General features: G+C 36.4%; 1 protein-coding gene across 1 annotated transcript in view; it reads left to right on the forward strand.

Annotated features, from left to right (window-relative positions):
• LOC140509799 (cytosolic carboxypeptidase 4-like) overlaps positions 1 to 21,028 on the forward strand; it is a 270,487-nt gene extending 249,459 nt beyond the window's left edge. Inside the window, exons 4-6 of the mRNA XM_072617744.1 lie at positions 13,565 to 13,696; positions 20,184 to 20,360; positions 20,823 to 21,028. Of these exons, the coding sequence (XP_072473845.1) occupies positions 13,565 to 13,696; positions 20,184 to 20,360; positions 20,823 to 20,852 (339 nt within the window). The 3' untranslated portion in view covers positions 20,853 to 21,028. The remainder of the gene's footprint in view (positions 1 to 13,564; positions 13,697 to 20,183; positions 20,361 to 20,822) is intronic.
• The last annotated feature ends 2,534 nt before the right edge of the window (positions 21,029 to 23,562 follow it).

A 23,562-nucleotide genomic window follows, 5' to 3' on the forward strand; every position in this document is an offset into this window, starting at 1 on the left:
CCTTGGATCACTTTTTCCTTGATCCAATAACCACTCATCCTTCTCTCGAGGACAATGTTAGATTTTTCTCACTATCTCCTATTAGTTCTATATATGTACTGAGTAAGCCAGGTGGAGGAAGTCACTAAATTCTGCTAACAGGGTCATGCTCCAATTTATGCTATGTACCCTCAGTAGGCCCTCATCTGCTGCAATCTCATACTTTTATTCTTTGCTGATAGACCTTCTATGCCACTTCTCCCATTAATTATTCGAAGTCTTCTCTTATTTCTTTAAGTCCACAATACTATCCCTCTTATTTTCACTTGCCTCAGCAAATGACCTTGCCAAATATTTCACTGGAAAATTCAAGGCCATATATTAGGAACTCTCTCTTCTCCTTAACACCATACTCCAAATTATGACAACTTAATTTCCTCCTCTTCCCTTATTTGCTCTCATCTGAGAGAAAGTGGTTCTTCACTTTGCAAATGCAAACTCTTGACTTGCACCCTTGACCTCCTCCCAATCTGGTCATCTATAGAAGAAATATCAAACATATAGTCCACAACATTCCTAAGTATAGCCTGAATGAGATTAAAATGTAATTGGGAAATATTTAACAAAGTAAATAAAGCTAAAATGAAACATAGATAATGTTAATATGTATTTTTTAAGTCAATATGCATCTGCAGGAATCCTTATTTATAGTTCAGTAGCCCTGTTTATATTTGAATTTGATACCACTGTTCAAGAGAAACTTGTCTGTTCTATTATCCCTCTATTTTATTTCTCTAATTTTCTGCCTCTACTTATCCACTGGCCTTTTCACTACTGCTTATATATAAGTCCAGATTTCATCCATCCTTTAAAATAATAAAAACTTCATTTGATCCTAGCATCCCATCAGATTTATTGTCCTTTATTTATTTTGCTTTCCACATAGCCAAACTCCGAGAAAAAGCAATCTGCACTATTGCCTCTATTGTCTCACTTCATACTCATGCCTTAAACCCTTGCAATCTGGCTTCAGCTCTCTTCTCTCAACTGCAGCAAACTGTCTCCTCAAGGATACCAGGGATCCATTAATTACCAATTTTGATGACTTTTTAATTGACATTTATATTTATTGGTCTTCTTGCAGTCGTTATCACTCTTTTACACCTCTTCTTCCTAGACATCTTTGCTTGTCCAAGGTGTCAAGACACTGCTTTCTCCTGGTTCTGCTGCTGCATATCTGGTCACTTTTTAATTTCCTTTAATGAGCAGCCTCTCTGTCTAACCTTGCAATTTTTAGGTATACTCCAGGGCTCTGTCCTGGGCCCTCTTCTCTCTATATAGTTTCAGTGATCTCATTAGCAATTATGGGTTCAAACATTGCCTCTATTGAAAGAAGTCTCACAGATGAATCTGAGTTCTTTACCAACTGTTTGTTAAAAGCCTCCAGTTTGATAATGTTTGGCATCTCAAACTCAACATGACCAAATAAAACATTATCTTTTCCCCAAATCCACTCCTCCTTCCTAGGTTCTGTCTGTTGAAGGTGTTGTTCTTCCTCTAGTGACTTAGATTCTCAACCTCAGATTCATCATTAAACTATCATTTATCTTATTCAACCAATTGCCAAGTATTTTAAATTTTACCTGTACAATATTTACATTCATCCCCTTTTCTGTATTTACATGGCCATGGCCCTAGTTAAATCTTCTTTGTCTTTCACCTTGACTTTTCCAATAGCATTGTAATTGGTCTCCTTGAATCTAACCACACCCCTCTGTACTATATTTTCTACTCATTTGTCAAATTTATACTAAAGCATAACTTTTTTCATGCCACCTCCCTTCCTAGAACACTCCAGTCATTCCATTTTTTCTCTTGGATAACACATATACTCTTCTGCTTGCTTTCAAAGCTCTTCACAGTCTAACTCCATTCTGTCTTTCCAGTCTAATGGCATATTTCTCATTTTTACACATCTTTTCCAACCATAATGACTTGGTTGATATTCTTATTTGTGAAATAGTATGTTCTTTTTCTCTGTCTTTGTACATGCTGTGCCTCATGCCTGGAATTCTCTCTCTCCTTATCTCAGCTTCTGAGAATTCCTACTCTTCCTTCATGCTTCAGCTCAAGTGACATGTCTTACAGAAAGCTTATCTTGATCCCTTTACTCACCAGGGCCCTGCAATAGGCAATTACTTTGTACATACTTCTTATTTAATTTTCAGTATACATGTTGGTTTCCTTGCCTTCAATAACAAAAACAGTAAAAAAAAAATGTTATAATTCTAATGTTTGCAAAGTGCTTTACAAATATCGTATCATTTGATCCTCACAACAGCCCTGGGAATTAGTTGCTATTATTATCCCATTTTTACCGATGAGGAAATAGAGCAGCCCAAAGATGTTAAAAGATTTGCTCAGATTTACAGACTAATAAGTATCTGAGGCCAGATTGAACTCAGGTGTTCCTTGACTTCAAGTCTAGTGTTCTGTTCACTCTGTCACTTAGTCACCTATGTAGAGTATAATCACCTTTAGAACAGGGACTATTTTCATTTTTACCTTTGTATCCTCCATGCATAGGAAACGATCTAGTCAATAGTCCTATTATCTTCTGGGATAAGAGTCCCAGCTCTTTTTGCTGGGCAGTATTTATTTCTGATCTTGGAGACTCATAACATATTCTCTGAAAATCAAGTTTCCCTCTTTTTTTTTTAATGGAAAATTAAATAAAAAATACTTACTGCCATAGATTGAAAGAATGCTGACTGGAAGATTTATGAAGTGAAAATCAAAAGAAACTCATTTCCTCTGTAACTGATCTGAGAAATTCACTGTATCTTGGTACCCTTCACTCACCATGATGCAGTCCAATGAACTTCCTGCCATTCTGTAGTGCATATCTCTTTGACGTGCTTTACTCTCCCTCATGCCTCCATTGATTGTTACTTTTTGTCCTGGAACTGGTATGAAATCAATTTTACCATTCCTGGAAAGTCATGCCATTGAAATACTCTATGACTTCATTCACCATGCCTGTGTCTTCCCAGCCCAAAACACTTCTAGTCACCACTCTCCATATGTGTTGTGTTATTCTATTATAATATAATTTTCTTGAGGTCAGATCCAATCATGCTTTTGTTCCTCCCTCTCTTTTTTATCCATTTACATTGATCTAAGTACTATAAGTCTATGGTTTTTGGAAGTGAATATTTAGTACGTTATACTCAAGCAGTATTAAACATTTTCTTTAAAAAAAATAATAGTAGTTTCCCAAAACATTGGAACTTAAACTTTGCCTATTGCTTTCCTCACACTTGCGTTATATCCTCCAGGTATTTCCCCCCTCATTTCACAAGTCAGGAAACTATAGCTCAGGGAGTCGATGCAATAACTTATGGTCACATGTAGAATATGAATCAAAATGCACACAAACTCCCCAATTTTTTGGGTTCTATGTCTATTGTTCTCTCTACCACATCAGACTGACTTCAGGGTAGAAAAGAAAAATTCACAGAATTCCAGGCCACTGGATAGAAGTATTTGGGGATGAATGCATTTTCTATTTAGAAGAAAGTACTCAAGAAATGTTTGTTTGCTTAAAGGGCAGGTAAGTCAGTAGGTTTGTCCCTTTCTTTGTATCTGTAGCACTTAGCACAATGAATAACACATACTAAACTCTTAATAAAGGCTTGTTGACAGGCTGATTTCCTTTATGTGAAGCCCAGTGGCTCACATAGTATTCTTTTTCTAATTGGGAACCTTGTGATTTTCCCCTTTCATTTCTTTTTGATGGAAAATGATACATGTCTCTCAGAACTGGCTGATTTGCTGTTTGCAAAGTGATTTTATTTCCATTTATGAAAGGTGCTGTATAACTATAGCATGCATTAGTGTGCATATATTCATTATTTGCTTACATAGGATCAACCAAAGAACTGTTAGAGTTTTGAAAAGCAGTCTCTAGCAATAATGGGAGGAAAAAATACCTTTCTAATCATATTAGTATGGTATAATAATCGGACCCACTGTGCAAACTTTCCAAATGAGTTAGGCAGTTGCACATTATATTCACATCCATATGGTTAATTTCACTCACAATTAGCCATTGGAAGAGGCCAAATCTCAAGGCTAAGTAAAGACAGTATCAAGAAGGCTTCCTAAAAACTGACCTTGAGCAGCTCAATTTAAGTGAAACTCCTTAGTTGGGAATAGACATGAGGCTTAAAAATCCCCCTTCCAATACTTTAAGACTAAATTACATACACACTACCTTTGGTTAACCTAACCTTGACTGCATGTTGCTGATAACTCAGATGAAACACTTAGTAAGAAAAGAGTCTATTTGTCATGAGAGGAACTGGTACATGCAGTCTTTCCAGTGGGGCCATTAGCCAATAATTGAGCATGCCACTGATGTTATTCGCCTCACAGGGAAATTCACTCCACTCCAGAGTTTTTGCTGAACAAAAATCTGTAGAACATTGTACATGAGCTATAAAGGCTGAATCTCCAGAGTTCACATAATCCCTGGCTTGTTTAATTGGAAATGCTGTTGTTTTTGACTTCCCATCATATTTCCTAGACTATGCCTCCTCCCAGCACCAAGTTTGCTTTCATTTTCCTGTGGCAAAGGTATCAGTAATGCAGAGGTCTTGCTACTGAAAAGCAGAAACAACACCCAGTTGTCAGGAATGGAAAATGTGGCAACCACAAAGCTAGCAAATCCACGAAAGTAAACAAAAGCTGGGTCAGGAGATTTGGCAACAGGGAGTGATGGGAAAGGTTTGGAGAAGAAGCTGAGCAAAATACGTTTAGTGTAGAGTGGTCAACTTTTAAAACAAGATTCCAGATTAATTTGTGGAGAAGCAGGATAGCATGAGGAGAAACATTTAAAGGGAAAATCAGATTCTGGCTCCAGAAACCAAGATGGCAAAGTGATCGGTAACTGCTATCTCCCTCCTCTTGTTGACCTTGACCAGCCCAGAGATTATCTCCCCTGAAAAGACCCTGGAACAGTGGGAGCAGAAGAAGCAGTAAAAAGACCCTCAGCCTGGGAGGCTAGAAAGATCACTAAGGAGGGTTTCTCTGGCTGTGGCCAAAGGTGACCAGTGCAGGATCAGAGCTGTCCTGGACAGTTCCGCCTCAACAAAGCAGGAGAAGATCTTGAACCCCCTGCCGACACCAGCACCCCAGAATGCCTCAGCAGCCCAGTGTAATTGGGAAGACACTAACACAGAAAGCTGAGCTTGCCTATGCTCCAGCTCAGCAGAGGAGCCTCGAGCATCCAGACCACTCCTACGCCACACTTAATGAGCTACCTCCAGGGTAACTGTGGGTAAACACAAAAAGATCTAATTGGCCTCTTCTTTTAAAAACCAGCCAGCTCAGCACTAGGTAAGCTAGAGCATTTAATTTATAGCTGACAGAAGCAGAGGCCACAACACACAAAGCATCAAGTTTTAGGCACAAGAACTCCCTGTGCCACTGATGTAGAGATCTACCTTAAAAGTTAGGAAAAGGGTTATTATCATGAGTAAAAAAGCAAAGCAGAAAAGAAAAGACCATAGAATCTTTCTCTGGGGACAAGGACCAAAACACAAATGCCAAAGAGCTCAGCATTGAGACTGTACCCCCATATGAAAAGTCAGAAGGGAATATGAACTGATCAGAAGCACAAAGAGCCTTCCTGGAAGAGCTCTGGAAGGATTTTAAAACTCAAATTAGAGAAACAGAAGAAAAACTGTCCAATGATTTTCAAAATGTGAAAAAAGTATTCACTGAAGAGAACAGCTCCTTAAAAAGGAAAATTGGACAGATGGAAAAGGAGATACAAAAGTTAACTGAAGAAAACAATTTGATAAAAAATAGAATTGGGCAAGTAGAAGTTAATGAATCTATGAGACATCAAGAATCAGTCAAACAGAATCTAAAGAATAAAAAGATAGAAGAAAATGTAAAATATCTAATTGGAAAAACAACTGACCTGGAAAATAGATCTAGGAGAGAAAAATCTAAGGATTTTTGGTCTACCAGAAAGTCACAATGAAGAAAGAGCCTGGATAACATCATTCAAGAAATCAAGGAAAATTACCCAGAAGCCCTAGATCCAGAGGACAAAATAGTCATCAAAAGAATCCACCATCTCACCTCCTGAAGGGATTCCAAACTAAAAACACCAAGGAATATTGTTGCCAAACTCCAGAACTATCAAGTGAAGGAGAAAATATTGCAAGCAACCAGAAGGAAGCCATTCAAATATCGAGGAGTTACAGTCAGGATCACACAGGACCTTGCAGCTTCTACATTAAAAGACGGAAGGAATTGGAATACAATATTTGTTAAGGCAAAGGACCTGGGATTACAACCAAGGATTAATTATCCAGGAAACTTAAGCATAATATTTCAGGCAAGGAGATGGACATTCAATGAAATAAGAGATTTCTAGACCTTCCTGATGAAAAGGCCAGAACTCAATAGAAAATCTGATGTTCAAACTCAGGTCTCAAGAGAGGCATAAAAAGGTAAACAGGGAAAAAAAAACTTGTTACACAATATGGGCAAATTGTTTACCTCCCTATAAGGGAAGATGATACTTGTTAATCTTGAGAATTATATATTTATTATGAGATATAAAAGGGATATACATAGACAGAGGAAGTGAGTATAAATTAAATGAGGTGATGATAACAAATGTGATTTAAGGGTGTGAAGCCATTGTAATAGGAGATGTGAAAAGGAAGAGGCACAAAAAAATAAAATTAATTCCATCACAGGAAGAGGCACAAAAATATATTACAGTAGAGGGAAAGAGGGGAGGGAGATGGGTATTGTTTGAGAGATACTCTCATCTGATTGGATTCAAGGAGGATACAAAAAACTCAGTTAAGTATAGAAATACAACTAACTCTATAGTCAGTAGAAGGGGAAGGAGGAAAGAAAAAGGAGGGGAGGCTAAAAGGGAGGGAAGAAGCAGTAAGGGAAAAGGGAATTAAAAGGGAGGGGGACTGAAAGAAGAGAGGGAAGACTGAGGGAGACAGTAGTCAAAAATAAAAACTATTGGGGAGAGGAAGGGAGAAGAGAAAACTAAAAGTATAAACAAGGGGAAAGGGAATGGAGGGAGAGACACAAATAGTAATCATAACTGCGGATGTAAATGGGGTCAACTCTCCCATAAAAAGAAGATGGATAGCAGAATGGATTAAAAATATAATCCAACAATATGCTGTTTACAAGAAACACATTTGAAAAGGGGAGATACACATAGGGTAAAGGTAAAAGGTTGGAGCAGAATTTATTTTGCTTTAGCTGATGTAAAAAAAAAGCAGGGGTAGCAATCCTAATCTCAGACAAAGCAAAAGCAGAAATAGATCTAATCAAAAGAGATAAGGAAGGAAACTATATCCTGCTAACAGGCACCATAAGGCAATGAGGCAATTTCATTACTAAATATATATGCTCCAAGTGGTATAGCATCCAAATTCTTAGAGGAGAAGTTAAGGGAGTTACAGGAAGAAATGGACAGCACTACTATGTTAGTGGGGGTCCTCAACCTCTCTCTCACTGAAATTGATAAATCTAACCTCAAAATAAACAAGAAAGAAGTTAAAGAGGTGAATAGAACTCTGCATAAGGTTGATATGATAGACCTCTGGAGAAAACTGAACGAATATAGAAAGGAATACATCTTTTTCTCAGCAGTACATGGCACATATAAAAAAATTGGCCATGTACTAGGCCATAAAACCCCCACAATGCAGTGTAGAAAGGCAGAGATAGTCAATGCATCCTTCTCAGATCATAACGCAACAAAACTTGTATGTAATCAAAGGCCATGGAAACATAAACCAAAAACTGATTGAAAACTAAACAATTGAATCCTAAAGAATGAGTGGGTTAAAGAACAAATTATAGAAACAATCAACAACTTCATTCAAGAGAATGACAATAATGAGACAACCTATCAAGTTTTATGGGATACTGCAAAAGCACTTCCTAGGGGAAGTTTTTATCTTTGAATGCCTACATGAATAAAATAGAGAAAGAGGAGATCAAGAAATTGGGCGTGCAATTGAAAAAAACTCGAAAAAGAACAAATTGAAAATCTCCAGGTAAAAACCAAATTAGAAATACTAAAAGGAGAGATTAATAAAAGTGAAGTTAAGAAAGCTGTTGAACTAACAATAAAACTAGGAGTTGGTTTTATGAAAAAACCAGTAAAATTGATAAACCTTTGGTCAATTTGATTTTAAAAAGGAAAGAAGAAAACCAAATTGCTGATATCAAACATGAAAAGGGTGAACTCACCTCCAATGAGGAGGAAATAAAAACAATAATAAATTACTTTACCCAACTGTATGCCCATAAATTTGATAATCTAAATGAGATGAATGATTATTTTAAAAGATACAAATTGCCCTGACCAACAGAAGAAGAAGTTGAATACTTAAATAATACCATCTCAGAAAAAGAAAGTGAACAAGTCATCATTGAACTCCCTAGGAAAAAATCTCCAGGGCCAGGTCAATTCACAAGTGAATTCTATCAAACATTTAAAGAACAATTAATTCCAATGCTATATAAACTGTTTCGGAAAATTGGGGAAGAAGGAGTTCTCCCAAATTCTTTTTATGATACAAATATGTTTCTGATAACTAAACCAGGAAGAGCCAAAACAGATAAAGAAAATTATAGACTAATTTCTCAATGAATATAGATGCAAATATTTTAAATAAGATTTTAACAAAAAGAATATAGCAAATAATCATGAGAATAATACATTATGATCATGTAGGATTTATACTAGGAATGCAGGGAAAGTTCAATATTAGGAAAACTATTAACATTATTGATCATGTCAACAAGAAAACTAACAGAAACCACATGATTATCTCAATAGACACAGAAAAAGCTTGTGACAAAATACAGCACACATTCATATTGAAAATACTGAAGAACATAGAAATAATTGGAACTTTCCATAAAATAATAAGCAGTATCTACCTAAAACCTTCAGCAAGCATTAGATGCAATGGGGATAAGCTAGATGCATGTTCAATAAGATCGGGGATGAAACAAGGATGTCCATTTTCACCACTATTATTCAATATGGCACTAGAAATGTTAGCTGTAGCAATAAGAGAAGAAAAATAAATTGAAGGAATTAGAACAGGCAAAGAATAAGCTACGTTATCACCCTTTGCAGATGATATGATGATATACTTAGAGAATCGCAGAGAATTAAGTAAAAAATTGCTTGAAATAATAAACAACTTTGGCAAAGTTGCAGGTTACAAAACAAACCCACACAAATCCTTTGCATTTCTATATATTACTAATGAGAAATCTCAGTTAAAACTAGGGTAGACACTTTAAAATATTTGGGAGTCTACCTCTCCAAAACAAACTCAGGAACTAAATGAACACAATTACAAAACACTTTTCACACAAATAAAGTAAGATCTAAGTAAGTGGAAAAACATCAGTTGCTTGTGGGTGGGCCAAGCCAATATAATAAAAATGATAATTCTACGTAAATTAATTTACTTATTCAGTGCCATACCAATCAAACTATCAGATAATTATTTTGTACAGCTAGAAAAAATAGTATCAAAATTCAGCTGGAAGAACAAAAGGTAAGCTATCTATAGTCATAGGAAAAAATGCTCTAAATCACTATTGATTAGAGATTTGCAAATCAAAATAAATTCTGACATACCACATCACACCTATCAGATTAGCTAATATGACAAAACAAGATGATGATAAATGTTGGAGAAGTTGTGGGAGAGTTGGAACACTAATTCACTGTTGGTGGAGCTGTGAGCTGATCCAGCCATTCTGAAGATCAATTTGGAGCTATGCCCAAAGGGCTAAAAAAATATACATACACTTTGACTTAGCAATAGTTTTGTGACCTTGGGCAAGTCACTTAACCCCAATTGCCTTATCCTGGGTCATCTCCAGTCATCCTGATGAATATCTTGTCACTGGATTCAGATGGCTCTGGAGGAGAAGTGAGGCTGGTGTCCTGCACAGCCCTCCCTCATTCAAAACAAAGTAAAGTGCAAGCCATGTCATTAATTCTCTGATGGCATGCTCTTCTCCAGCAACGAAGGATGAACACATACCGCTTCTAGGTTTGTATCCCCATGAGAGCATAAAAATAGGAAAGGGTCGCACATGTACAAAAATATTTATAGCAGCACTCTTTGTGGTGGCCCCAAACTGGAAATCAAGGGGATGCCCATCAACTGGGCAATGGCTGAATAAAATGTGGTATATGAATGTAATGGAATACTATTGTGCTGTAAGAAATGATGATCAGGAAGGCTTCAGAGGGGCCTGGAAAGACTTATATGAACTGATGCTGAGTGAAAGAGCAGAACCAGGAGAACTTTCTACATAGCAACAACCACAATGTGTGAAGATTTTTTCTGGTAGATTTAGAACTACACTGCAATGCAAGGACTTAAAAAAATTTCCTATGATCCCTTAAGGCAAAATGCTCTCCACATCCAAAGAAAGAACTATGGAATTCTATTGCAGAATGTATCAGATCATTTTCTTTTGTATTATGTTTTGGTTTGTTTTATGATTTCTCCCATTCATTTGAATTCTTCAGTGCAACATGACTAAGGTGAAAATGTATTTAACAGGAATGTATCTGTAGAACCTATACACAATTGTATGCCATCTCATGGAGGGAGGGGGCAGGGAAGGAGGGCAGAGGAGGATGGAGGGAGAAAAATCTAAGTTATATGTTAGTGATTGTAGAACTCTGAAAACAAATAAAATAATAAAAAAAATCCAAAATCCACATAACCGGTTCCACATATATTCACATCTTTTTAGAGGTACAAAATAGTGAACATTAAGTCCAGATCAGTGTGTCATAAGGAACTAGTATTTTTCTTTGTAGAGGCAAGTCATAATGAGGCTTGTATATACGTTAGTTAAATCCAACGCTGACAAAACCTTATGTATAAAGGCCTGACACATGTATGTGTGAGTTAGTGGGGATTTGAGAAAGGTGGTTCTAAGTGGTCTGGCTTCAAAGTTGACAAGGAAGGACCAGTGAATATATTGCCTTCTTTCTTTTTTCTTCTTAAATCAATATTGATACTTTAAAATGATTACGACTGGGGGAGAAATATATCTCTGCAACACTATAAAATGCCAATAAACCAGTAAAGGGATACTCTGCCTTGTACAGTAGAAGCTGATTTTTTGGAGTATGGGTCCATCCTGGGTGATATTGGGAAATCTGGCCCTCTACTCAGCCATTACTGGTCATGCTCGTAGCAGTCACAAAGCACCATGGCATACCCAAGAGTAACTCAGTTTCCCAGAGAACACCTAGACTTCATGTCGACTCACTCCATACATTAAAATTGGGTATTAGGTATGCAAGGTTGCTTTAAAACATCTTAACACATAGGCAACAATCTTTCAAAAAGTACATGATTATGTCAGTAGGTGCTTAAAAGTCTCTGATAAAATACAGCATTTACTGATGAAGACTAAAGTAAGAATATAAGTTCTAAGACAGGGAATCTTTAATTTTTGTCTTATTATCCTAACATCTAACACGTTGCATTATACATAGTAGTTATTAAGAAATGTTTATTGAATTGATTCAAACTAATGGATTTTATTTAATATAATAAAATATCTAGCATTAAAAAATATGCAAAATAAACAATGGAGACATATTAGAAGCCTTCCCAATAAGATCAGGCAGAAAACAAAGGATCATTTTCACTATATATATTTGATATGGTATTTGAAATTAAAAATACCACAGGAAGACAGGAAAGTGACAAAGGATTAACAATATTGTTGTGATCCAAATAGTATTGTTTTCAGATCAAATTGTCTGAAATCCAGTAGTCTCAAAAATAATTATTTATATAATGAGTTCAACAAAATCACAAGATATAATATTATAGAGAGAAGATGATTATTAAATAAATAGGAATTATTGGGGATAAGAGGTTTGCTTCATGACGAGAAAATGAAGAACCAGAAATAAAAATGATCAAATAAAAAGAAATACCTTTTGGAAAATGTGTATGGCATATTTGATAGACAAAATATTGAAAATAAAGGAGGAATTTGTGAAAATTTACACGTCAATGAACAAGCTTTTCCTACGTGCCTACTACATGCTAAAGTAAGAGACTAAGTCATGGGAAAACAAAAGAAAATATTAAAGAGCCTTGCCCTTAAGGAACTTGTATTCTATAAGCATTTCAGAAATTACAATTCCTAATGGGTAGCCAAACAATACTAAAAGAGAATTTGCAAAAGAGAAAAATACAATATCTGCTCGACCTCATTTATGGTTGAAGAAATGTTAGCTGATGCTAGAAGACATGGATAGAATATAAAAGCTGATGGAGCTGAGAAACTAGCGGATCTGAGAAGTGAAAAGAACAGAGAAGCAGACAGGAGACAGGAGACATACACCACTTTGAATTGAGTACAGTTGAAATCAGCTGACTAGAAATAGGCAGTCTCTGCAGTTTATGTAGGAAGCTGATCTGATTGATGGAAAGCTTGGTTTTAAGAATCTTCTATTTGAAGAGTTAACTGGAGAAAGACTCCCTTGCTCTCTAGTGATAGTTATACCTTGAATAAAGAGAAACCCTCCACTGGCTTGTTAACACTGTTCTTTAATGCTCTCTGTGGTTTTAGAAGGGGAAAGTTCTCAGACTCATAGAACAGATCTGACTTGCACTGCAGATGGCAGGGTCAAAGAACTTGTTTTTCACTGGAAGAATGTAGTGTTGCCTCAATACCCAGCTAAGGGAGCAGATGTGGAAAAATTTGCATTTACTAGGCTTATAACTGATGTGTACTAAGAGTTCTTAAAATGGCTACAGCATCCTGAGAGTAGTAGAAAAGGAACTTTGTTCAGAAGAAGAACAGAGAGGTCTAGAATAACAGCAATCACCTCGATTAGGTAAAGCATGATGCAGACTATTACCTACAGAGATCAAGGACACCTTGTTACCCTAGGCATATGAGTTTCTTTATTTATTTGCTTCATGGGTAGGGTTTTTTGTGCCCACTCTACCCACTGGACACTCTGTAAGTTGGTAGAAGAGTGTGATCCAGATTTATGAGTGGATTCATTTTATCATTGTAATTATTGTGTCTTCTGTTATATTTCATGATTAAGAGCTAAAGGGGTCATCTTAGATTATTTATTTAAATGGGAATCACTGTGGGGTAGACAGGGGATTAAAGTTATGAGGCATAGATTGTCTCTCTTGACCCAGAGGTTATTTCCAGGACATTGAGTGTGTAGCAGCCTTTCACCTCAACCTGTCAATGGGAGTGATTAAACCAAATCCATCCCAGTGTTAAAGAATCTTGAATAGATTTGGAGAGTTGGTGCTACACTATACCACACTGTAGGATAGCCCTTGATCAAGCAGAAGCTATGCACATCTGCAGTTACAAATCAAGTTTAATTGGGTGTATTAATAGTCACCATTAAATTCATCATCAATCAATTCATTATCAAGGGGTCAAATGGACTAATTTCCCTTTCTCTTTTGCCTGATTATCCTAGGTCTTCTGTGATTTCCATGGACACTCTCAGAAGAAGAATGTGTTTTTCTATGGCTGCAGCATCAAAGAGACCTTATGGCAAGCAGGTTGCACAGTGGACACTTCCATTATCAGTGAAGATGTTGGCTATAGGGTAAGGTATTTGGAGGATGATGCCAGCTATTCTACTAATGCCTACACTTTGAATTCATGCTTCTAAGATGAATAAAGATTATTTAACCTGTGTAGTTTTAGACCAGGTTCCTATATATCAGAAGTCCTCCAATAGTTTTAAAATAGGTTCTTCATTTTGGGAGGGAAGGAACCCCATGCATGCTCACTCTATAAGACATCACTTACACAACAGGTAGGGTTCACAAATGTCCCAGTATCATCAGTAATAAGGCATTTTAGATGGAGCGGAGTGATCTTAAAATTCATACCATACCATACCATATTCACACTGTATTCTGTGTTCTCAGCATCTAGATTGTTGTTTATAGTTCAGTGATGCTTTGCACTATTCAGATAATCAGGAGAGGGACAGAGGAGATGAAGTACAGATTGTCCCAAAAGTCTTAGTTCAGTTTTAAGCTTTTATAGTTTAAAACCACACTCGTGGGGGGAGGGGATAAACACTTATATGATGCCTACTATGTATGAAGCACTAAACTAAACACTTTATAAATATCTTATTTTGATCTACAACTTTTGGGATACTCTGTATATCACTCCAATACACATTGGGAATCCAGGTACCAGGTTGAACTCTTTCCTAGAGGTAATTTCCTCATATCTGACTGCTGAAAGAATACCTCCATCTGGATGTCTCCCAAATACTTAAAGTTTGACATTTTAAAAGTCAAACTCATCTTTACCCCTTGAATCATTTCTTTGTAATAACAATGCTATTTTTGCTCATATAAACATCATTCTCCAAAGTATCTCTGCTCAAAACCTTGAAATTATCTTTGACTCCACATTCTCCTTTCTCTCTATCTCTAACCCACTGGAAACCTCAATTTCCTTACCTATAAAATGAAAGGGTTAGAAAAAATAGGCTCTGGGATCCCTTTCTAATTCTCTGTTTATGATCCTATGTTTTGATCTTAATATTTTCTCTTGCAATAAGTTCCTCCTTTTCCTTATTCTATTGAAACCATTGTAGTTCAGTGATTTATCTTTTCCCAGGAATATTGCGAATATTCTTCTAAATATTCTTTTTTTTTACTTTCAGTCTATTCTCCTTTCAATCTATAAAAACCACTACTGCAGACCAAACTTCCTAAAGAAGAGTTCACATCATATTATGATCAGATTCAAAAACGTAGAATGAATTTTGATTGTCTACTAAAAAAATTAATCCCTAGTCCAGAGTTTTTCACCAAATTTTGGGCTTATGTTTGATTGGGACTGATCTTGGGATTGATTCAAGAGTAATATATTCTCTTTGGCACACTTTGCCTCCACCTCAAATTTTCTCAGGGAAATCATCAAATGTATTAATATCTAGCTTTCAAGATTGGACTACTGTAGTAACCAAGTCCCATACAAACCCTTAAATTAACATACATATATGGATGGAAGGTAACCTTTTTTAACCACCAAATTGCAGACAGTACACAGGCAAAGATGATATAGGAGAAGCTCATAGATAAATATGGAAAACACGTAGAATAACCAATAAGTCCTCCGCAGAAAATGTCTGATCTCACATTTGCCATCAGGATAATATTCTGACATCCTTAGCTTTCCTATAGTCTTACAGATTCTCTCCTAGATATTTAATGCAAACAAATGGTGAAAACTCTCCCCAACAGATTAGTGATTGCTAGACAGGGACATTCTGCTCTTTAAACCTATACTGTCTGAATTTCTCAATTCAGTTACAATGAAAATATAGGACTTCTTTCACCTCATATTTTAGTGATTTAAAGCTTTCCACCTGGAGGCTGTGAGGAGGCACATCAGTGACATCTTTCTCAGAGGGACATGCTACTCAGGAACTCCTTTTTTCTCTCTGGATAGTATAATAACCAAGTCTCAAATTTAGTCTTATTTTCAAGGTAAACAACATGATAAAAATGTACTCTGAGATCAAGCTGTTAAAGAAATACAGACTACTACTTCTCCACACAAGAAAGTGGAAACCCATATCATGATTGCTTCTTAGACTCTATGTGTAAACATATAACTGTTTATGCCACATGATTTTTGAGGATTCTTTAATATTCCAGCTTAGTATGACCTGCTACCATTTTCTGATTTCCACTATTAGTAACTCCTCTCTTGGGTCAAGTGATTGATAAAGCTATAGGTGACCATATGTTTTGGCTATATACTTAAGAATACCTGGGAGGACATAATTGTTTGTACATCTCTAGTCTCTCCTCTGGAGAAAGGTTAAAAAAAGTGAAGCAAATATTAGTTAACTTTTATAATCTAATATTTAAGGGTGCCTCCTCCCAGAGAAATCCATACCCCTAATGTCTTGGCCAACCAAAGCATTTTGGGAAGGCTCACAGTGGCTGAAAGGGGTAAGGGCCAGTTCCAAATATGCCAGTTCATCTTGACATAGCCCCAGTAAATGATACCTAATCATAAACAGATTGTGGATACGTGCAGACTCTATTGAGGAAGAGATAAGTTCATTAGATTGTTCTGGATGAAGTGAAATGGGAGAATTCACCAAAGGAACTCTTATTATATGAAGTCTAAACTACTCAGTTTGGCATTCAAGGTCTACCACAGCATACTTTCCAATCTATTTTTCTCATTTTATCTCCCACTATCTTATACTTGGATTACTGTTAGTTATGAAAATATGTTTGACATTTTCTTGTCTCTGCACCTATGCTTGTGCTGTCCCTGTAATGTGAAATGCTCCTCTCCTATATCTTCTCTGGTCCCTGTAATGTGAAATGCTCCTCTCCTATATCTTCTCTGGTCCCTGTAATGTGAAATGCTCCTCTCCTATATCTTCTCTGGTCTAAATGCTACCCCAAATTAAATACCACATCTATGATTCTCTCTGGTGACTTCTCAGGTTACCACAAAAGAATGTGATCATTCTCTTCATACAATCTGAGTCACTTTTTTTTATACCTCACATATAGTGCTTTTTACAGAATCACAGAATAACTAAGATTATGTCCATATAAAATAATAATGAAGTCAATCCAACAATGAAGAACTATAAACAAAATGTGCTTCTTTTCAAAAAGAAAATGTTTGCATTTTTGAAGCCCATTATCTCTTATGGATAAGCCAAATAACTTGGTAGAAGATACCGTCTTTATCAGAATAAAATGACCTTTGTACAAGATATAAATTCTCCCAAGTAGAAAACTTCTACTTGCCCCAAGAAACCACATTAGGAATGTTTTTTTAAAAATATATTTTAAATCATGTGCCAAATCTGAAATAATCTTTAATAATGCCTGGTCACAAAGAATTATATGAATGTCATAGATCATTCTTGAGGCTGTCTTGACTAATTTCACTCTCTTCTTGTAGTGAATTTGGATTTCTTTATTTTTCTTGAGAATAAGACAACATTTTGATTCTCATCAATTCCAAAAAGTAATTTTTAAAAGGTCTTAAATACATATAAAAAATGTATTTCATTATCCATAAATGGATGGGTGATGCTTCAACCCTGCCCTGCTAAAGTCTGTCCCAATATAGCAACTTAACCTGATTTAGGATTAGGTCTCTTCGGTAATGGAAGGGAATGAGAGAATGAGTAAATGAGTGTGTGTGTTTATGTATGCCTGTGACCTAATGTCAGAAACAGAAGGATTTTAGGGATAGTCTAGTTGAAATCTCTGCTTTTCAGGTAAGGGAAATGAGGCCTAGAAAGTTTGGTTCTACCTAGTTGGTCCATTGAATATTTCTTCTGATCATATTTGCCTTCTGTCATCACTATCAATGGTCTCTAGCTCTCATATTCCAAAGAACCGTGATTTTGGTTTATTAGAATCTTTTCTGCTCTGCAGTTGCCATTGGCATGGATTAACAATTGCAACAAGCAGTTGATCATAAGCAAAGCATTATTACTAGGTAAAATGTTATACCATTTTGATCTAAGGCAAAAACAACAACGAAAGCAAACTTCTGGTTTGGGATGAGAAAACATGAACTTAAGAAAGGAGGTGTGGAACAAATAACAATGGTATTGGGAGGAGAAAATATTGGGTTTAGAGTAAAAAAATGAAAACAAAATCTGTTTAAATCCTGACTCTGTTGGGTACTACCTGGCAGGATTCGAACCACTTGTAACATTGCCTACGGGACTCTCATTCTTTTTTTTTTTGCTTCCTCGTCCTTTAATTAGAATCCTCCTTTGACTTCTGCTCATCTACAACTCTTATTCTCCTATGTTTTCAACTACTTCATTATTGCTGCAGTCTTTTCAGTTCCTAAATTCACTATTCAACCTTCATCATGTTTTCTAAACATTCCAAAGGTCCTTTAAACTCCTTTCTCTTTCTCGTTCTTCAGTGCAAGTCATTTGGTTGTTTTTTTCTCCCACACATCCATCTCCCACTTTAATTATAAGCTTTTCCAAACCTCACCCAACTGATTTTTCTCGTTTATTGCATGTCATTCTCCGCCATACCCACTGTAAGCCAGCCAAGCTAGTCTTTTTGCTAATCCTAGTTCTTAGCTCTCCACTGTCCACCTCCATACTTTTCCTTGCACTGGCTATCCTTCAATATTGGAAGGTACTCCTTCCTCACCTCTGTTTCTCAAAGTCCCTAGTTTCCCTCAAGATTCAATTTGAATCACTTTCCATAGTAATATTTTCCTCCTACCCTTAGATGCTCATGCATTTCCCTAAAATCACTATGTATCTATCTTTATCCATTTTGTTTAAGCCTGAAAAAAGCATATCCCATTCATGCCTTCTCATCTTATTTGATTCTCATTTAGATTTTTTTGTTGGATTCTCCTTAAATCATTTACCCAATATGTTTAAAAGTCCCTCTCTAAATCTTTTTGGTAATATTTCTAAGGTACCCATGGAGTATTCAGGCCATCCATCGATAATATAGTGCTTCCTTTTAGGCTTCAGAACCAGGAATAAATGAGTCCAAATACAAATTCTGACACATCATGCTGTTTAACCTGGACAAATCAAGATTTTAAGTTCCAGAGAAAGTATAAATCTGAAGGTAGAATTTGTTTATCTTCATTGCTCTGTATACTAATGAAATCATAGGTGTACTCCTTATGCCGATCCCAAACTACCTACCTACATGCACACACACACACACACACACACACACACACACACACACACAGAGTCACCTTCATTTAGACTGTAAGATCCTTGAAGACATGAATGGTTTTTGATTTTGATACTTAACCAGGCCCATGGACTCTCTTCTGTTTTCATAACAATTGACTAAATTGAAATTAAGACTCTTGACAGTGCAACTCAATACTTATAATTCAATTCAAATCATTTCAATGAATATGGAGGAATGACCTGCTTTTATTCTATCTATCTTGTATGTCCTTAATTATTTACATGCTATCTCTCCAATTAGAAGGTAAACTCCTTGAGGACAGGAACTGTTTTACCTTTCATTGTAAACATTTAGAACATAGTAGGTGATTAATATACTTATTGATGTTGGTGATAATAGTGATGAAGGTACATGAAGGGTATACAACAACTGTACTAGGTACTGAGAAATATAGCAAGCACAGAAAAAAACCTTATATAGGATTGTGTATATATTCCAATACTTAGATGTTCCTCTTCTCTCATTGATGTGAGGATTCTCTTTTTGGCTGTGTATCAGATGCTATTTATACTATCTCATCTTCTGTGATTCTTATTTAGATTTTTCCTTAGATTCTCCACAAATAATTTACCCCATATGCTTAGAGGCCCTCCTTTCAGTCTTTGTGTTAATATTTTTAAGGTGCCCATGGAACATTCAGGCAGTCCATCTGTTTGTTATGCTGCACATTTCAGATTATAGAATTTAATGATATCTCTGCAAAATTCTTGTATCCAATATACATCTCTCCATTGTCCTGTGGGTCTTTAATTCACTAGAGATTGGGATGTTCTAATATTCTCAACCATAGAGAATGACTTGGGGAACATCTGTGATGAAAAGATGAGACTTTTCTGCAAAAAAAAACATAGAATGGTTAAAGGCACTGAATAATTTCCCAAATAAAAGCTTTGTCACTTTTCCTCCTATTTACCTATAGTTACTGTTCTAAATGTTATGGGTTCACAACTTTAGAGCAGGAAGAAATCTGAAGGGCTCTTGAGTCCAAACCCTTCATTTTTTATTTTAGGAAAATGAAGCACAATGTGATTAAATAATTTGTCTAGGGTTGCACAGCTAGTAAGCGCCTGAGGCAGGATTTGAACTGAAATTTTCCTGAAGCCAAGTTATTAGTTATACCTTATTGAGTTGATAGACTATCTGATTGCAAGTGATAATATTGACAGTAGGTATTTTCAATCCCTTTCATTTTTCCTGTATGGGCTATTGGGCTGGTGTATTAATAATCCTTGATCTCACTGAAGAGTTCTTATAACATGTTAATATGAGTATTTAATTATCCAGCCAATTATCTGTGACTCAAAATAATTTTATTTTTTATTGCAGACACTTCCAAAAATCCTTGATAAGGTGGCACCTGCATTTGAAATCAGCAGCTGTAGCTTCCTGGTGGAGAAATCCAGGGCTTCAACTGCTCGGGTTGTTGTGTGGCGAGAAATTGGAGTGTTGAGGAGCTATACCATGGAAAGCAGCTACTGTGGTTGTAATCAAGGACCTTATAAAGTAAGTATCTTTTGCCTTACAGTTGGCAAAACTTTTATTTGGCCACTTAGGATTCCCTCAGCTGTTCCACGAAGAGAGTGGAACATCTGCGTATGACACAACACCCAAATTACTATCATAAATACTTGTTGACTTATTTGATCAATTACTTGAGTGCTAACACTCATGGGATGGTGTCCTTCGTGCGTAGCACCAGAATACAGTAGAAGGGGACTCTACTGCCTTGAAGTAGAACTGGTTAATGGCTTTTATCCACTTACAAAAGAATCGTTGCTATTTCCAGAAATAGTCTGGTTTTGCCCATCCAACTGATGATTTTTCTAGGGGGCTGGAGGGAGCCTCCTCTCCACCTGCTACCCCAGTGAAAGATAAAGTCTCAATGCAGTGTTGCAGAGATGACTGCATTAGTTTTGGCTTGGTTTCATGAATAGGAAGTTGTTACTCTTTTTTTTAATTGAACAGACCCTGCTCAGTCATGGAGGCGGTCCATGAAGAGACATCTTATATTCCAGATGGGCCTGTGCCTTTGGTACTTACTCAAGTTAGTGGCTCTCAAGATTGTCATAACATCACCAAAGCCCACTGATGTGTGTGCACTCTGTGGGTCACCACAGAGTTGGTGTGGGATTTGTAACAAACTAGTGGGAAATAAACTCTAGGATAAATCATGTTTTTCCTACAGCTATATTAACAGCCAAAGCAGCTGGGTATCTACTTCAGCACACTGGTTTAGCTGTTCTTCACATACATCCTCCCAAGAGTCATAAATAAAGGAATTTGTGATAGGGGCAGTATAATGAACACATTTTAATTTGTTAGGAAAGATGATAGACAGCTCCTTGGTGACATCCATTCACACCCAGAACAACCCCAGCTCACAAGAAATAAAGCCTATTACACAGGTTCTGTTGTTCTCCTGGGACAAATGAGAAGTCCTTGGAGTATACAAATTCACCCATGATTATCTAGACCTCAGTGGAAAATGTCATGCAAATGAACATTATATACCTCTCCCAGTGGTTATAAAGTGAACACAATTCTTGTGATACTTCACTAGAATGAGAATGCCCTTCTGCAGACTTGTGTCTCACCTGTCCCTGGTCCTAGAATCTCATGAACTTAGGATATCTTTCCCTTGGCAATAGCATATCTTGGTAGCATGTACTCAATAGTTCATATATATAGCTTTCTCTTTGAAAGTATATATTAATCAATCATCTAGGATTAAAATACAAAATATTTAGGGAATATTTTAACTCAAAGACAAATAAGCAAATCTCCCAAGAGATTTCTTTGTGTAGTGAACTTTCATAAATACTGCCTCCCTCAAAACATGACCACATAGAGTAGGTTCACCCAGAAAACAGTTAAATCTAGTTACATCTTTACAGGGTTCCTGAAATTTGTGACCTTGAAATTTTTCATTAAGCAAAAGGAAAAAAAAATACCTCCTCTTACCCTCAGGTTCCAGTAGAGAGTGATTTTCAAACCCAAAGATAATGTCTCCAAACAAGATGCCCCAGAAACCTGAAAACTCAAGACTCTGGGGACAGGAGGGAGGTTGCATAGATTTTTCCTCCTTGATTCCGTTTTTGTTTTACTTTTACTGTGCAAGGCTCTCCATCATTCTTTTTACCCCTGTGTTATAAGGTCATCATCTCTTGTGGGAGTGTGAGAAAATGAGGGAGGACATTCAACCTTCTCATCACTTGACCTAAAAGAACAGAAAAAATGATGTATTTCCCCCTACTTTTCCTATCTTTTACTGATAATACTTGTCCGTGTGGTTTAAAAGGGGATATTTACTTCTTCCTTCCTTGTTTCTGCTTCCTAACTATTTCTCTTCCATGTCTGCATGTCTAGTACTTAGTACACATGGCTTTGCCCAATCAGTTATGCTGAACTGAATGGACTACCCAGTGTTCGATTAGCATAGCTACAGAAATCAGTCCTTTGTTTTTGAGGGATCTCGAAAGAGCCTCACCACATTCTTGCTAGAACATCATTGCAATATTATGAAAAATGACTTTCCTAATATTACTTAGCATTTACCTTGACAAAAAGTTGCTTAATTGTACTTAATTAAACAGAATAACAGTTATCCCTTCTACGTTGTGACTTTTGCCATTGGCATTTCTATACGTATCTCAGGTTAGCATAAAAAATTCAATGGGAATTTTTTGGGAGTTTTATGGAAGCCACAGATAGTATGTGAAAGCCAGCAGATGACACAGAGCATATAGCCAAAAACTTAACCCAAATTTTGTAATAAGAAATATAAACACCCTATGAAAGAAAAATTCAGACTTCCTCTCTGTTACATAGAGTGGGTCAAAAAAATTTGAAATGGATTTTCCAGATTGCAGGGGCACCTCCTTCCAACCCCTTCAGTGTAGAAAGGATAACTGTATAGGATCTTGAGCTGGAAGAGACAAGGGAGTTCATGTCATTAAGATAGTAGTGTTTTAAAAGTGAGAAAACTCAGACCCAGAGAAGTGACTTGCCCAAAGTCATAGGACATACACACATGCATAGTTGCACATATGCATGTATGCATATATGTCACATACATACATGTATGTGTGTCATATGACCTTGTGTGTGTCTTTTTAAGTGTATATAGTATATATGTGTACATATATTTTTTGTTTATGTATACACAGATGCACACATATGTATACATATACATATATCTATATCTCAGAGCTAGGATTTAAATCCAAGGCTTCTGACTCCAATGTCTTTAGCTCTCTCCACTATACCTTAGTACATTTGGTATCTACCTCATCATCTTTAACAGGAGTTAATGCCCATCTTAGTGTCTGAAACATATTAAAGATCTTTTACAGTTATCCCTCCATGAAATAAATGTAAAAGTCACATTCAAAAAAATAGAATTTGACAAATCTAAGTCCATACTATCTCCCACAAAACTCCCAGTGCAACCTATGGGAATGGCACACACTGAAACACAACCTTTGGCCACTTTCTGATAAGATGCTATTCAGATATCGAGCCAGTGTTTGCCCTTTGGGACATTTCATGTAGACTTTGGATAGAGTGACTGTAATATAGAAAGGAAAGAAAACTTGTTAGAGAAAGCTCCAGATAATGCCAGACCTGGATTTACTTCAACATTCCCACATTTTTATATGAAACACCTCTCAAAAATGGATTGTTTTTCACTTTCTCTTTGCAGTTC

Source organism: Notamacropus eugenii, chromosome 1 (genome assembly GCF_028372415.1).
Source record: "Notamacropus eugenii isolate mMacEug1 chromosome 1, mMacEug1.pri_v2, whole genome shotgun sequence".
Taxonomy (NCBI): Eukaryota; Metazoa; Chordata; class Mammalia; order Diprotodontia; family Macropodidae; genus Notamacropus; species Notamacropus eugenii.